Here is a 15,850-nt window from a genome sequence, read left to right on the forward strand (position 1 = left end):
TCTTGCTGGGATCCTATGACCGCAGCTGACTTCCTGCCCTTTGGGCAGGGGGCTGGACTCGATGGTCTCCCGAGGTCCCTTCCAGGCCTAATGTCTATGAAATCTATGAACCTCATAATGACTTTCTATGCTTACACTTCTATGATTTTAAGTTAATGTCTTTCTCAGGAAAAAGTTCCCATGTGGTGTGCATTATATGTAAAATTAACTTCTGCCAGAGTCCTGGGGCCCACATGCCCTCAAATCTAATCTAAGAACTCATCTAAGCAGCCAGGGACTTATTTACTGCTATAAGGTCTGGAGCTTTTTAAACATTGATACTGGCTGCACCAGAATACTGTAACAAAAGATGCCAATAATAGGAAGTTGTCAAGGTCTTGTTTAAAGGACCTTGTCAGTGCTTGGGGTAACATTTACAGGCATATATTGGGCATTCATGAATGTTGCAAGAGTCTCAAAGGCAGAAGCACTTCATACAAAATGATTAGCTATTCTCAACAGTTATGCCTCATAAGACTTGAAGCTGCTGTGTGTTTTTCTTCATAAAGGGTATGATGAATACAGGGAAGCATCAGACCAACTACTGAAACTTATGCTGAGTGTAAAAGCAAGCATTTGTCCATGACAGATACTGAGCTTCAAAAAGGGTGCTTTCCAAAAGCAACAAAATGTCAGTGCACTCGGTTGCTTTTAGACTACATAGAGATGCCATAAAGACCAAAATGCCAACTCAAAAATCAGTCCAGGTATTGCAAAGACATGCTGATGCACTCGGTGCAAAGGCCTCAGAGGTATAAGAATTTGAAACAAGTTTAACTAAAACGCTAAGAAACTTGGAATAGAATGTTGTGTTTGCCAACCAGATTCAGTAAGGAACAGGTGGCAGCAATCAGAATCCAGAATTAATTTTTGAAATACCTACTTGGAGCAATAGATGGGCAACTAAACTGCAAGTAAGAGGAAGCTTATATAATTCTGAATGAGTTGGCCGATAAGGTGTCACCCTACCCCACCTGCAAAGAGAACACTTAAAAGCCAAAGTGTTTCATCAATCTCATGGAAAGCATCTCAGACCCAGAAGTGAGACTATGCACAGATGATAACTTCAGAAAAACTGAAATTTTCCACTTATTGACACCTAAAGCTGACTTCATCAATTTTAGCAGTCAAGCAATTTGTCAGCACCAGATTAAAAATGACTTATTTCTAAAAGCAGACTTAATATTACCAACTGTTATAAATTAGAGGCTAATAATATATTGAAAATAATTTCTGACAATAAGTTCTCTTTTAAGACAAAACTATAAAAAAAAGAAAAAAGGAAACCTGTAAACAAATGCTGGAAGTGCATCAGGGACTTATTCTATTTAAAGAATCAACAGATCAATTTGCTTTCAACTCCCAAATACAAAAGTTATTGTAGACAATGCCTTGCAAAATTCTACTTACCATCTTGCTTCATGCCTATATAAAAATATGTTCATGCCAATACAAAATATGTCATTTTTTAAATCAAGGACAAGTAAGGAGATTTTATACTTTGACTGGCAAACTTCAAAGCTGCTGTAAGGCTATAAGTAGACATCACCAAATGAAGCTCTGTCCAGGGTATCTCCTGGCACAGATTAGCTCTGCCCACCTATCTTCCAGATCAGCTCTGCCTAGGATAACTCCAGGCACAGCTGATCTGCTTCACTAGGGGAAGGGCACATTGCACATTCTCCCATAAGAACAATAAGTAGGACAAAAAGTGATGTATTTCCCGCTCCCAGAGATACGTTTCCAGCAATCTCCAAGGCAAGTCTTCAGAAGGAAGAAATGGCTTTCTTTCCTGAAGACTGCTGGGGCTCCATCTCTGGAAGCAGGGAATGCAGACTTTCCTCACTCTCAGGCTAGGTACAGATGGTCAAAAAGCTTGAGGCTGATTCAGTCTTTGGAGGTTAGTCTAAGCTGCACAGATTAAACTGAAACAGAAATGAATACATGTTTACCCTTGATTCAGGAAATGCAGCCACATGCCTCCAGTGACTCAAGCCAGCAGCTAAGGGGTGCTAGAGCATGCCTCTCTGGTTGTGTGTTCACTACTTCTTCCTGTTGTTCTTGAGGTCTCTGGGATTTGCAGTCCACAATTACCGCAGCAGGACTTTATAGGGTTGCTCATCACTACTTCTTCCTGCTTCCAGGTGCCTCTGGGATTTATAGTCCGCAGTTGAGGCAGCAGTAAGTTTGGATAGGGGAAGGGTTGTTTAACACCCCCACACTCAGACCCCAGCTGGGGTTTGCCTGGGGGGCAGGGAAGCCCCCCTCCCCCACAGACTGGGCTACATCTCCAGCCAGGCTTGCCCCCACCCTTCACCAGCCCTCTTGTCAGCCAGCCCTCACTGCTCCAGCTAAAGGAGCAGAGGGGCAGGACCAGCCCTCCTCTCTGGAGCAGACAGCCCAGCCCAGCCAAGCCCAGGCCTGGAAAGCATGCTGGGATGCTGGTGGACTGTGATTTAACTTGAACCAGGAAGGGGTCGGGGACAGAAGTTCCATAAATTGTTTTGACTCAAATCAGTTAAGTCCGATACTACATTCAACCAGGTTTATCTTAAACCAGTTTCAGCCATTTTTAAACTGGTTTTTGTGCACCAAGCTTCTGTTCTGTTACAGATTTAAATTAGTTTCTAACCATTTAAACTGTTTTATGTGTAACTTCTACCCCTAGCCCCAGAGACACACCCTGGAGATTGTCAGGGGCAAATCTCTGGATGCAGGGTCAAGCCAGGCAGGTACTCCCAAGGTTTGAAGGATCCAATTCTCCAATCCAATTCAGGAATTCCTGAAACACACAGAACCAAGTCCCCCTCAAGTGACAAAAAATAACATCTAAATTATTTCTACCTTCAGTTATGCCAGAGATGCACACATTCTAGAGTATTCTAATGTTAAGTACTTCTAGAGTTAACTACTTTCATAGGTCAAAGCAGTTAATTAAGGAACAACCCAGATACTGAAGACTGAAATTTGGAAGTCTGCCAGCATTTCTGGTTTTAGTTCTGGCAGCTGGACTGTGACATCAGTTACAAAATTCAACTAAACATACAAGACACTACACACTGTAACTTCACAATCTTGTGATAAGATGCCAAGAATTTCATAACAAGAAAAATATCTGATGTTATAGGTCACATTTTCTGTCAAACTTAGGTCTGTGGCAACAAATCAAAGCTTGGCTTTCAATATCTTTATTTTTTAACTTTGTATATTTATGTTAAATGATTAAACAAGTATGGTCACCTTCATTCATTTCCTTTAGAATTTCACTTGCTTTTAATAGTAGCTTAAAGAAAAATCTTGAACTCAATGGATATGGCTAAGATACAGTATATTATTCATAAGGACACTTTCAAAATGACCCTCTATGGAGTTGTCATAGCCTTCTATGTCAATAGTCACTGAAGATGGAGTTACTGTATGTATTGGTGATATTGTACAGATTGCATTGGTTCCTTCTAACCAGCTATGGTCCATGATGCCAGGGAAGATGATGGTAGTGTAACACCAATATTATAGTCACGATAGTATAATATGTAAGAGGAAAGAATTTCTTTGGGTGATATCTTTTATTGGATAAACTGTGTAGCTGGGATAGACTTAGACTTTTGAATGCAAGACAATCTTTGTCAGAATTATATAATGGATGATTACATAATGTGTAATAGTATACAAGTAGCATAGTGCACCATTTATGAAAATTAGGTGGAATAATTATGAAAGTGGCTAGGCATACTACCTACTTTTTAAAGCCTTATTCTATAAGCAGCAATATTTCCATTTAACAAGCCACATTTATAAAAGGTACAGGTACAAAAAATAAGAACCTTAGGAATCTGGCTTTAAAAACATGGAATCTAAATCTGTTTGAGTTTTGGTCCTGAATACGAACACACTTGCACAAATATTTAAAATCCCTAAAAATATAGGGTTTCTAATGGAAACAAATATAATATAGTATAATGGCTATAGCAATGTTAGAATTATTTTATGGTTGGTACACCCACAACTCACTTGCCCAAGGTCACCAGTAGGGCAAGTGCTGCAGGACCAAAGACGAAAGGTGTGCACTAAGAGTGGTTGTTTCTTAAGGACATGATTTTTGAAGCACAAAGGAAATCCATTTCCATGTGAAGAAAAAGTAACAGAAGGGCTGGGAAGCCCTCTTGGCTAAACAGGGACATCATGGTCCTCTTAAAGAAGAAAGAGGTTTATAAACAATGGAAGCTCGGGGCGGGCCCCAAGGAGGACTATTCCATGACGGCCCACATTTGCAGGGAACACATAAGAAAGGCTAAAGTGGCAACCAAACTTAAATTAGCAACGGAAATCAAGGACAACAAAAAGTCCTTCTTTAGGTACATAGGAAACATGAGGAAAACAAAGGGGAGTTTAGGGCCATTGGTCAACAGTTCAGAAGAGCTGGTTACCAGAACCCAGGAGAAAGCTGAACTCCTGAATTACTGCTTCGCCTCAGTATTTTACCAGACCAAAGGGGAAAACCACACCAGGTAGAATAGAGCATGAGCATGGTAGGAACAACTGCCTTCCTACTACTGCTGTACAATGGGTGTATGACCAGTTAATAAAATTAGATGTATACAAGTCAGCAGGACAAGATGTTCTTCATCTGAAAGTGCTGAAGGAATGGGTCAAAGTCATTGCGAGACCCCGGCAAAAGTCTTCCACAACTCGTAGTGCTCTGCAGAAGTCCCTGAGGACCGGAAGAGGGCCAATGGTGTGCACATCCACAAGAAAGGCAGGAGGAAGGACCCAGGTAACTGTAAGCCAATCAGCCTAACTTCCATCTTAGGGAAAATCCTAGAAAAGTTCATCAAGGAGTCTATCTGTAATAAGCCTGCAGAAGGTAAGATTCTGAATGACAGCCAGCCTGGCTTCGTCATAGGCAGGTCTTGCCTTACCAACCTCATCTCCTTCTATAACCAGGTAACACGACCTGGACATGAGAGAGCAGGTTGACACTGTATACCTAGATTTCCAAAAGGCCTTTGATCTAGTATCCCATGATGTTTTCATGAGAAAACTGGAGGAGTGTGAGCTTAACTCCTAGACAGTCAGGTGGGGAAGAAACTTGCTGAAGGATAGGACCCAGAGAGTTGCAGTGAATGGGTCTGTGTCATCCTGGCAAGAAGTGAGCAGCGGTGTCCCGCAGGGGTCAGTGATTCATCCAGTACGTTTCAACATCTTTATTAACAATTTGCATGTGGGGGCTCACTGGCCAAGTTCGTGGATGACACCAAGTTATGGGGAAACGTGGTCACCCTTGAAGATAGGGTGCAGTTACAGACAGATGTAGACAGGCTGGCAAGTTCGACGGATCAGAACCTGATGAAATTCAACAGTGAGAAATGTCAAGTGCTCCACACTGGAATGAACAACCCCCAACACACTTAAAGGCTTGGCGGCACCAAACTGACTAATGAAAGGACCTGGGGATAACAACAGACCACAGTATGAATATGAGCCGGCAGTGCAATGCTGTAGCCAGTAGGGCAAATAATACTCTGACATGCATCAATTGATGCATCTCCAGCAAAGCCAAGGAGGTGATTCTTCCACTGTACTCAGCACTGGTGAGAGAGCAGCTGGAGTACTGCCTCCAGTTCTGGGCACCACACTTTAACAAGCATATGGACAAGCTTGAGAGAGTCTGAAGAAAAGCCATCTGTATGATCAGAGTCTTAAAAGGCAAGCCATATGAGGAAAGGTTGAGGGATTTGGGACTGCAACCTGAGGAAAAGAAAGCTGAAAGGGGACCTGGTAGCAGCTTACTGCTACACTAGGGGAGTACATCAAGGGCTTGGTGAGCAACAGTTCACCAGGGCACCCGCGGAGAAAAGCAGGAGTAATGGCCACAAACTCCTGGATGATAGATTCAGGCTCAACATTAGGAAAAATGTCTTCACAGTCAGGGTGTCCAGACTGTGGAATAAGCTCCCTCCAGAGGTGGTGTATTCGCCTACCCTGGAAATCTTCAAGACGAGACTAGATGGTCATGTGGCTGGGATCACCGAACCCCCAGTTACCTTTCCTGCTTCGTGCAGGGGGCTGGACCTGATGATCTTCCGAGGTCCCTTCCAGCCTTACAATCTATGGACTTTACATGGGCCCACTGCTGAAATCCAGGGTACTGTATACTGTTGGGGACCTGTCAATGGCAGAGGACAACCTATAGCTGCGTTAACTCCCACAGTTCCCTGATGCCACTCACCCTATTATCTGGATCTGCCCTGTGAGGAGCAACACCAGTTTGATACTCCAGTCTAGAGGAACTGTGTGTTTATTATGCAAGTTCTGTTCCTTAAAGACTAAGCTTATGATCCCAAAAGGATAATTATTCAATAAAGCCACTGTAAAGAGATGAGTATCAATTTTGAAAGAAGATTTAAATTGATATTGTAAATCTGAAAATCAACATGGTCTGAATGAAGGAAATCTGAACTTAAACAACTTTCCCTTTTAATCAGAAAAAACTGGCTTAATACTTTTTAAATGGCGATTTAAATATTTGATATTAAAGAAAATGACTTCTTTGGTTTACAAAGCATTGTTAAAACCTCTTTCAAACAAACTAAATATTAAATACATTGCCTCACAATTTATAGCAATATTGAATTTGATTCCTTACAAAAACATCATGCATTTAGGATTCTTAAAATTAATAAAACAAGTGTTTAAAAATACTATCTTGCTTTCAGGCAAACGGATATTGTATTTGGACCTCTCATGCTATTTCTTTATGTATTCCTGTCCCAAGAAGATATGACCTTTGCCTTCCTACTGTACTTGATTTTGTCATTTGATTCCAAACTAGAAATTATTTTATGCCAACACTTTTTCTATAATTTATTTCTACTAAGCCATAAAAGAGTATAATCATGCAACAGAAAAACTATAAAATTGCTTTTACTAAAATTAGAAAAGTTTGGCATATATATCTTTGAATATAAGTTACTACAGTGACAGTTTAGCTTTTAAAGCTAACTATTACGATGCAATAAAATTAAACATCAGAACTGCTGTTATCCAGTCACTTACATCTTGAGTAACAATATGAGGATAGAAGGAAATAGACTGAGAACAGTTATCTTGAGCTGAGCTACCTAATGAGGGGTCAATAAAACAATATGAAATTGGGAAAAAATAGTGCAAAAGTGATTAACATAGCATATTTTTTGTATTCATTTATCTGTATTCCACTTGTTCAAGGAGAAACATGAAGAAAAAGCAAACTATGTTTTACTCCTGAGCTTGCTAGGTCTACTGAAATCTCCCAAACCCCAACATCATTGGGGACTTGAATTTTGAGTCATAAAACAAAAGCGTTCTAATTGGAACACTCCATCAGATTCAATTAATCAAGTCTGTTCTGACGCATTCTAATAGGAATGCGCTAGAGCACTTATATAGGCACCCATATTGATCACTACCTTGCCCAGCTGCATTATATTCTTGGAGCAACTATAGCAAAGTACTTGAATACTTTTAAGGTGGAAAAAATGTGATTTGCACTGTGGTCTTAGGTCATACAATTCCACTACCTAAAAAAAAGTTACAACATTTTAAGCAGCCACAGTTACATCCTTTATCTTGTTTAACTCAGACACTGTATTTGACTAAGTGTAGTTGTAGGGGATGATGCATATAAATGATGTATACAGAACATAGGCCAACTTTCATAACTCTTCAGACATTCCAATGTGCTTAAGTCAAGCAAATTTCAAAAATATCAGCAAAGGAGAATGTAATAGTTAGGTCATCAGTTTAGGGCATTAAAAAAACCCTAATTTTGGAGTGGTATCTAGAGCTGATCATAAAAAAAAAGTTTCACCAGAGAATGCTGCATCACTGAGACTAAAAGATCATATTTGAAATATCTAGAGTTCAGTGAACCTTTCACCAAGTACAAGGCAGGAGGTACAAAGAAAACTGCCTGGATGTGTGGTGTACTGCCTCAGGGCTGGAGATCCTGTATTTCCAGGATCCTTGACTCCAGAGCAGGTAGTCATGCTAAGGTTTCCAGGCTTGCTGCCATAGAATCAGGAGCCCAAAGGACATGGCTTTAAATAAATCTACAGATACTATAATTCTAGGCACCAATTAAAACTTTCACTTTGGCAGCTAGTGACAGGAGTATCAATATCGGAGCCTTTCCGGGGTGGCTCTGCCCTCCTGCAATGGGCCAACCGTCTGCCTACTTGCCTGCCACGCCTTGATCTTACTTGATTAGAAGATGGTTGTAATCAGCAGGAGGCTGCCCATTTGACCACCACGCCCTGGTGACAGGGGGCGCTACCTGTGGCTCCTTTTCTTCTCCTACACCGCAGCCCAAGCCTTGCAGATGGAGTTGACGTGGTTTGACCTGGGCCCTGTTATGTTCTGGCCCTCCTCTTTACTCCCAGGGCTCCTCGTTCCCCCCCCTCACTCTGGGGTTAGGGCCACTGCACCCCGCAAATGCTGTGCCCTCTCAGGCGCCAGGAACCCCCACGCTACTGGGGAGTCCCTATGAGGCCTCCTCCAACCCCTAACAGCCTCACTCGGTCCTCTGGTCAAAACAGTAAACATAAAACATAAGCCCTTGGGCTACAACATAAAAACTAGATCGCCCAGTAAAACAAAATCTACTCCCTACTAGAGAGTGAGGGAGCAGGGGGGTGGGGGAAGGAGGGCTCCCCAACCCCAGCAGCGACCTGGGGATGCTCTCACTGCCAGAGTCCTCCCCTCTGTCTGTCCGAGCTGAGTCCCTACTCCCACGGCTGCTGGAGAGGGACTGCCCTCCTGGCCTCCCACCTGGGCTTAAGAAGGGATAAGCCCTGCCCCTTCCTGTCAGCTGGTTTTACCAGTTGCCCCGGCAACCAGCACCTGTGCAGCCCTGGTGACTGGCAGCTGAGCTTCCCCCTTTCTGCCACTAGGGGTCTCCCCAGAGCAGTCTCCGCTCTCAGGTGCATGGCACCTGAGTGCACTGCGACACACCTCCCCCCCTTTTTGCTCCTGACCCACTGAGCCGAGTCTTCCCTTTCAGTGGGTGCTCTGTCCTTCCCCAGCCGTCTCCTCTGGCACCTGAGCATCTAGGTACAAGAGGGCAGAGGTTTTTAGGCTCCTCCTACTCGCCTTTTACCCAAGGGGCACCATGTGGGATTTGTCAGGAGTTACCCACCACAGGTAGTCCCCCCACACTAGCCAACCTTGGTAGGGTGCCTTTTTCGGTTGTAGGATGGTCCTGGGGTTCGTCTCCCTGCCGCCTCGCTATCCTTCGCCATCGCCCAATCGGTTGGCCCCACTTGGCAGATCTCCATATGGGGTTCACCCTGCCTCTTAGCAGGGCAGTTAGGGCCTCCAACTATACGCCTTCTTCTTCTCTCTCTGGTTGAGGATCCTTCCATTTCTCCTGACCCCTCCCTCTCTTCATACTGTATCAATAGAAAATCAGCGTTTACATTCTAGGTTCCAGGCCGGTGTTCCACCTTAAAACAGTATGGCCGAAGACTAGGGGACCATCTCATGAGCCTTGCATTGTCTATCTTCATACTCTGCAACCAGCGCAGGGGCACATGATCGGTTATCAACATGAATCTCCGTCCTAACTAATAATATCAAAGTGTTTCAATAGCCCATTTATAATTGCCAGACATTCTTTCTCTACTGTGGCATAACTCCGTTCTGGCAGGTGTAACTTCCTACTTATATAGGCTATGGGGTGCTCATCCTCTCCTCCTCTCTGAACCAACACTGCACCGATGGCCACGTTCGATGCATCAGTCTGCACCAGGAAAGGCTTTGCAAAGTCTGGTGTGTATAAAAGTGGTTGTAGGCACAGCGCATCCTTTACTGCTTGAAAGGCCTTTCCTGCCTCTGGCGTCCATTTTACTTTGGTTGGAGCCCCTGCTTTTATCATCTCTGTCAACGGTACAACCAGATCCGCGAAGCAACGTACAAACAGCCTACAGTAACCGGCTAATCCCAGGAAAGCTCTTACTTGCCTTTTAGTACGGGGGGCCTGAGACCTCCGCAATGCCTCCACTTTGCTCAACAGCAGTTTCACCTTCCCACTCCCTATTAGGAACCCTAGGTATTGTGTTTCCTCTTTTCCTATTGTACACTTCTTTGGGTTTGCTGTCAGCCCAGCCCTCAGATCTTGCACCACTGCTCTCAACGTGGCGAGGTGTTCATCCCAGCTTTCTGTATATATAATAATTTCATCAATGTATGCCGCGGTGTAATCCCCGTGGGGAGCTAGTACCTTATCCATTAATCGTTGAAATGTAGCCGCAGCTCCAAGCAGCCCAAACGGCATGCGTCGGAATTGAAAGACCCCCCACAGGATGGCGAAAGCCATCTTTTCCTGGTCTTCAGATATCACGGGGACCCGCCAGTACCACTTTGTCAGGTCTAAGGTTGAAATGTAATGAGCTTGCCTGATGTTTTCTACTAATTCATCCACCCTGGGCATCAGATAGGCATCAAACTTGGCTACGGCATTTACTTTTCGATAATCGATGCAGAGGCGGATTTTCCCATCAGGCTTCAGCATTGCCACGATGGGGCTCCACCAGTCACCGTGCGATTCGCATATGACGCCATTCTCTAACATCATTGCAATCTCTGCTTTTATCTGGCCTTGGAGCCGCTGGGGAATCCGCCTCCAATTCTCCTGTATCACCTGGCCTGGGGGAGTTTTTAGACAGTGCACCACACCCCGGGCTTCCCCAGAACACATCTCCGAAGTCTTTGACCAGCTCAGCTGCCTGCCTCCTCTGTTTTTCTGACAACCGTGGGGCCAGTTCTACGTCACCTGGTCCGCTTTCCTCAGTCAATGTGGGTCCTAACTCCAATTCCTCAGGGTGAGGAGCTAAGTACATACACTCCCGGTCTTCCCATTTTTTTTTTTTAACATATTGACGTGGTGTACCTGTTTCTTTTTTTTCTTGTCTGGCTGGTATACGTCATAGTCCACCGGTCCCACTCGGCGTGTGATTTCATAGGGTCCCTGCCACTGAGCAAGTAACTTGTTTTCACTGTCAGGCAATAGAACCAACACCCAGTCCCCCACATCAAACTTCCTTTCCCATGCGCCTTGGTTGTAGTGTCTTACTTGTCGTCGCTGGGCTTCTCTGAGATTCCCTAAAACCACGCTCCGAGCTGTTTCAAGGCGTTCTCATAGTTGGATTACATATTGGACGACGTTCTGGTCTTTACTTTGCTGTTCCTCCCAATCTTCTTTAATAAGGTCCAAGATCCCCCAGGGTTGCCGACCGTACAATAATTTGAAGGGTGAAAACCCAGTGGATGCCCAGGGTGCTTCCCTTACTGCAAACAACAATGGGGGTATCATTTTGTCCCAATTTTGAGGGCTCTCCACTAAAAACTTTTTTAGCATCTGCTTCAATGTCTGGTTAAAACGTTCCACCAGCCCATCTGTTTGGGGATGATACACTGCTGTCTTCAGGTGTTTAATCCCCAGTGCTTTACTGACTTCCTTGAATACACGCGATGTAAAGTTTGTTCCCCGGTCAGTCAGTAATTCTCCAGGGAGTCCTACACGGGAAAATATCTTCAGAAGTTCATTTGCCACCTTTGGGGCACAGCTTCTGGGTAACATGTTGCATATTCCAGCAGAACTAAGATGTACTGATTTCCAGTGTTGCTCTGGGGCAGTGGCCCGACGATGTCCACTGCCACCCTCTCAAAAGGAACCTCTACCAGCGGCATTGGGATTAAAAGGGCCTTTGGGGGCAGTCTTGGGTTGACCTTTTGGCATATGGGACATGAAGCGCAGTAAATTGCGACTTCCCTCACTAAACCTGGCTAACAGAACCCTGCCTGAATGCGTGCTTCTGATTTGTCCCGGCCCAGCTGCCCACCCGCTCATGAGCCACCTTCAATAAGGCCCGTCGATACCGCCACAGGACCAGCAGCTGTGCGACCTCCCCTCCTTCTGACTTCTTTTGCTCAATCCGGTAGGGGAGGCCGTTTCTTACTTCGAAACTCGGAGTAGTCCTCATCAGTTCTGGCCTCAGCACTTCGTTGTCTCTTCGGGCTAGGTGTTCCTGTAGGGCCCCGAAAGTCGGTCTCTTGGCTTTGCTCAAGCTGAAAGTGTTCATCTTCCCCCAAACGGGCGACATTGATCCTTTGTTCCGCTTCCTCTTCAGAGGGGGGCTGTTTGGTTTCCCCCACAAAACCCTCCACGGTCTCTGCACCCCTCACACCAGCTATCTCTTCCAGCAGCTCAGGCCAGTCGCCGCCCAATACTACTGGGTAGGGTAGGTGTTCTGCGACCCCCACTAACATCCAGTGGGTCTTGTTGCCTACCTGTAGGTCGACCCTCACTCTGTCAAAGTCGAGGGGGTCCCCGCACCAACACTGCACCCTCGTACGATCCGCTCTTCCCTTCTCCCATGCTAGTAGCACATCACTCCACATCACGGTCTGCATTGAGCCCGAGTCCAGCATCGCCGCTACGTTTTCCCCTCTATTATTACTTCTGTCAGCAATGGGGGTGACACCTTTCTCGCCCCGGGGTCGATTCGGGCTCTGTAGCCTCACAGTCCTACCTGCCCCGTCGGTCAGAGCTGGGTGTTCTTGATCACGGCGGCCAACTGGGTCTGTTGTTGCACAGCTTGGTCCAGCAGCCCTTGCATCTTTCGATGTAACTGGTCCACAGGTTGTTCCTTTTTCTGTATGGGCCCAAGGGCTCTCTTCTTTACTCAGGTAAACCAATGCCTTATGGTGCATACTGCCGTGTAAAAATTTCCCGGCCAATGCACCATTGTGACAGGAATATCAATACCGGAGCCTTTTCGGGGTGGCTCCGCCCTCCTGTAATGGCCCAACTGCTTGCCTACTCTCCTGCCACGCCTTGATCTTACTTGATTAGAAGATGGTCGTAAACAGCAGGAGGCTACCCATTTTCTGTGCCCTGGTGACAGGGACTGCTACCTGCGGCTCCTTTTCCTCTCCTACACCGCAGCCCAAGCCTCGCAGATGGAGTTGACGTGGTTACCTGGGCCCTGTTGTGTTTTGGCCCTCCTCTTTACTCCTGGGGCTCCTCGCTGCCCCCCCTCACTCTGGGTTTAGGGCCACTGCACCCCCGCAAATGCTGTGCCCTCTCAGGTGCCAGGAACCCCCAAGCTACTGGGGAATCCCTATGAGGCCTCCTCCAAACCCTAACAGCCTCACTCGGTCCTCCAGTCAAAACAGTAAACATAAAACATGAAGCGCCTGGGCTACAACATAAAAACTAGACCGCCCGGTCAAACAAAATCTACTCCCTACTAGAGAGTGAGGGACCGGGAAGGAGGATTCCCCAACCCCAGCAGCGACCGGGGAATGCTCTCGCTGCCAGAGTCCTCCCCTCTGTCTGTCCGAGCTGAGTCCCTACTCCCACGGCTGCTGGAGAGGGACTGCCCTCCTGGCCTCCTACCTGGGCTTAAGAAGGGATAAGCCCTGCCCCTTCCTGTCAGCTGGTTTTACCAGTTGCCCCAGCAACCAGCACCTGTGCAGCCCTGGTGACTGGCAGCTGAGCCTCCCCCTTTCTGCCACTAGGGGTCTCCCCAGAGCAGTCTCCGCTCTCAGGCACATGGCACCTGAGTGCACTGCAACACAGCTGCTATTGCATTTATGATGGTAGGAAAAACAAGTATTCAAGGTCTTTGCTATAGATGCTGCAAAAATGTAATACAACTGGGAAAGGCGGTGATCAATATGGGTGCCTATGCACATGCTCTAGCGCATTCCGATTAGAATGCGTCAGAACAGACTCAATTAATCAAGTCTGAATGAGTGTTCCAATTAGAACGCTCCAGCATGCTGCACCGTCTCATGTATTCAACATCCTGCGATTTAAAATGGCTGCAAAGGTGCTTTAAACTAAAGCTCATTGAGTGAGCTTCAGTTAAAGCGCCCCCACAGCCATTTTGAAATGTGGGGCACTGAATACACACGATGTTGCAGCTTTTTAGAGTAGCTCCCAAGTCCCAGTCCCCGCCTCCCCACCCAGGTACCCCATAATATCAAATGGAAAAGATGCTCTCTCAGATGAATTAAATTCTATCCCATAAGTGTTTCAAAGAGACTAGTGCTACAATGTCCAAGGAAACAAGTGAAGACAGGGCCAGTTTATTTTTTTACTGGATTAGTAGTTTTATACTACATTACCTCTTTTCATAAGAAAACAGACACAATGAAAATTCCTACAGCGAAACTGTACCAAAACAAACAAAAAATTTAGGTTTATAGTGTCCCATTGAAACAAAATGTTTTAATGAGTGATAAGAGAGACAGTTTGAGCATGATGTAATTTGAACTGTGATTAAAATTAGAAGACTGATTTTTCCCTCCCAAAATGATTTGCCTCTGCTTCGTTATTTATTAGTAAACATGTGCTCCAAAATAAGGTTCAAATAAAGAGAACAAACCTGTAGAAGGCTACCATGCATATGCTGCAGAATTACAATGATATAGAAAGGCAAAAATGTTTTGGACAGGATGAAAATCTTAAAAAAATATCTACAAAAAACCCCACAAGTGTTAAAAAGGGGAGGAGGAAGAGTGAAAGGAAGAAGGATGGAATCAAAGAATGAAACATTGAAAAAAATCTTACTTACAAAAAATGGTAAGTTTTACTCACAGAACTTTTTCTCCAGGAAGTTTGTGTGAATTTGTCAGCCAATGTGCATGTTGCCGCTTTAGGTTTTTGGCCATCTTCGTGGCAGTTGCATCTAGTAGTCTTAAGCCCACCAGAAGACAGGGAGGAGAGGGGGGAGAGAAGGGGGAGAAGGAAGAAGAGAAGGGGGGAGAGAAGACTTTAAAAATATGTAATTAATATAACAATTTTTTACTGCATTTCAGTAAGTAAAGCCACAGCCAACATTCAGCTGTTACACAGCAAATTTAAAAGCTGTTCAATACTTTGGCAGTGCTGCTTAAGCCCTGCACTGTGACCAATTCTTTTTGCAAAAGTAGCCTTATAAATAAAAGATGTTCCATTTTTTTAATCACTTAATTTTCTAGGAAACAATCATCTTCAATTTATATTTGAAGGGAAAAAAATCAAGAACATAACAGCATCTCCTTAAATCCAGTTTGGTTCTACACACCAAGGATGAGTCAGCTGGTATAACAAGTAGATAAACAACCCAGCAAGCAAATATAATTTCTTTGAAAGTCTATGGAGTATACTTAAACAAAACAAAACAAAACCAAAAATAAAACGACCAATGATTACAGCAAAATACTAAAAAGCAAGATAGAATTTATTCTGGTACACCATTATCTGGCATTCTATGATTTTAGAATGGCAAGGATGAAGAATCCTACCACTTAGTTTGCTTATTTGCTACATACATGGCCAGCCCGGTTTCAGTATTTGTAAGTAAACATTTATGCAGAAAATGTTTATCTTTAAATGCTAGACAGCCAAACCAAATGATATAACTCATCTATCATACATATCTTACAATCTCAGTCCTCAAACCACTTGCTTTTCAATTGTTTCTTCCTTCCCTTCAAAGAGAAAATCCTCCAAAATTAAATGCACTCAGGGGGTATGTCCCCACATGCAGGCATGTGCCTTTGCAGCAGCTCATATAGCAGCTGCACAAATGTGTGCTGGAGATTTGTGCACAGGCACACGTGCCTGAACATGCACTTTGGTGTGGAGCAAATTGTGCCACTTGGGACAATCTGACCCTACCCAGCTCCTCCCAGATCTGGAGCTGGGGGAGCTGAAGGCTGGCTCCAGCTGTAAAAAAGCTGCCCTAGAAAGCAGGTCAGGGCTACTTGCCCTCAGGAGCTT

At 44.8% G+C, this 15,850-nt stretch overlaps 1 protein-coding gene and 1 long non-coding RNA gene across 8 annotated transcripts in view; one reads left to right on the plus strand and one right to left on the minus strand.

Moving 5' to 3' along the window:
• Positions 1-15,850, minus strand: part of CCSER2 (coiled-coil serine rich protein 2) — a 144,573-nt gene that overhangs the window by 19,296 nt on the left and 109,427 nt on the right. For all 7 annotated transcript variants that reach the window (XM_019555804.1, XM_019555803.1, XM_019555805.1 and 4 more), the window contains one exon: positions 14,684-14,782. In XM_019555804.1, coding sequence (XP_019411349.1) covers positions 14,684-14,782 — 99 coding nt within the window. The remainder of the gene's footprint in view (positions 1-14,683; positions 14,783-15,850) is intronic.
• Positions 5,020-15,797, plus strand: LOC109324038. The gene is made up of 3 exons (XR_002104835.1): positions 5,020-5,211; positions 6,004-6,008; positions 15,786-15,797. It is a non-coding gene; the product is annotated as an uncharacterized LOC109324038 (long non-coding RNA).

The sequence above is a fragment of the Crocodylus porosus genome, unplaced genomic scaffold, assembly GCF_001723895.1.
Source record: "Crocodylus porosus isolate Cpor-Errol unplaced genomic scaffold, CroPor_comp1, whole genome shotgun sequence".
Classification (NCBI taxonomy): Eukaryota; Metazoa; Chordata; order Crocodylia; family Crocodylidae; genus Crocodylus; species Crocodylus porosus.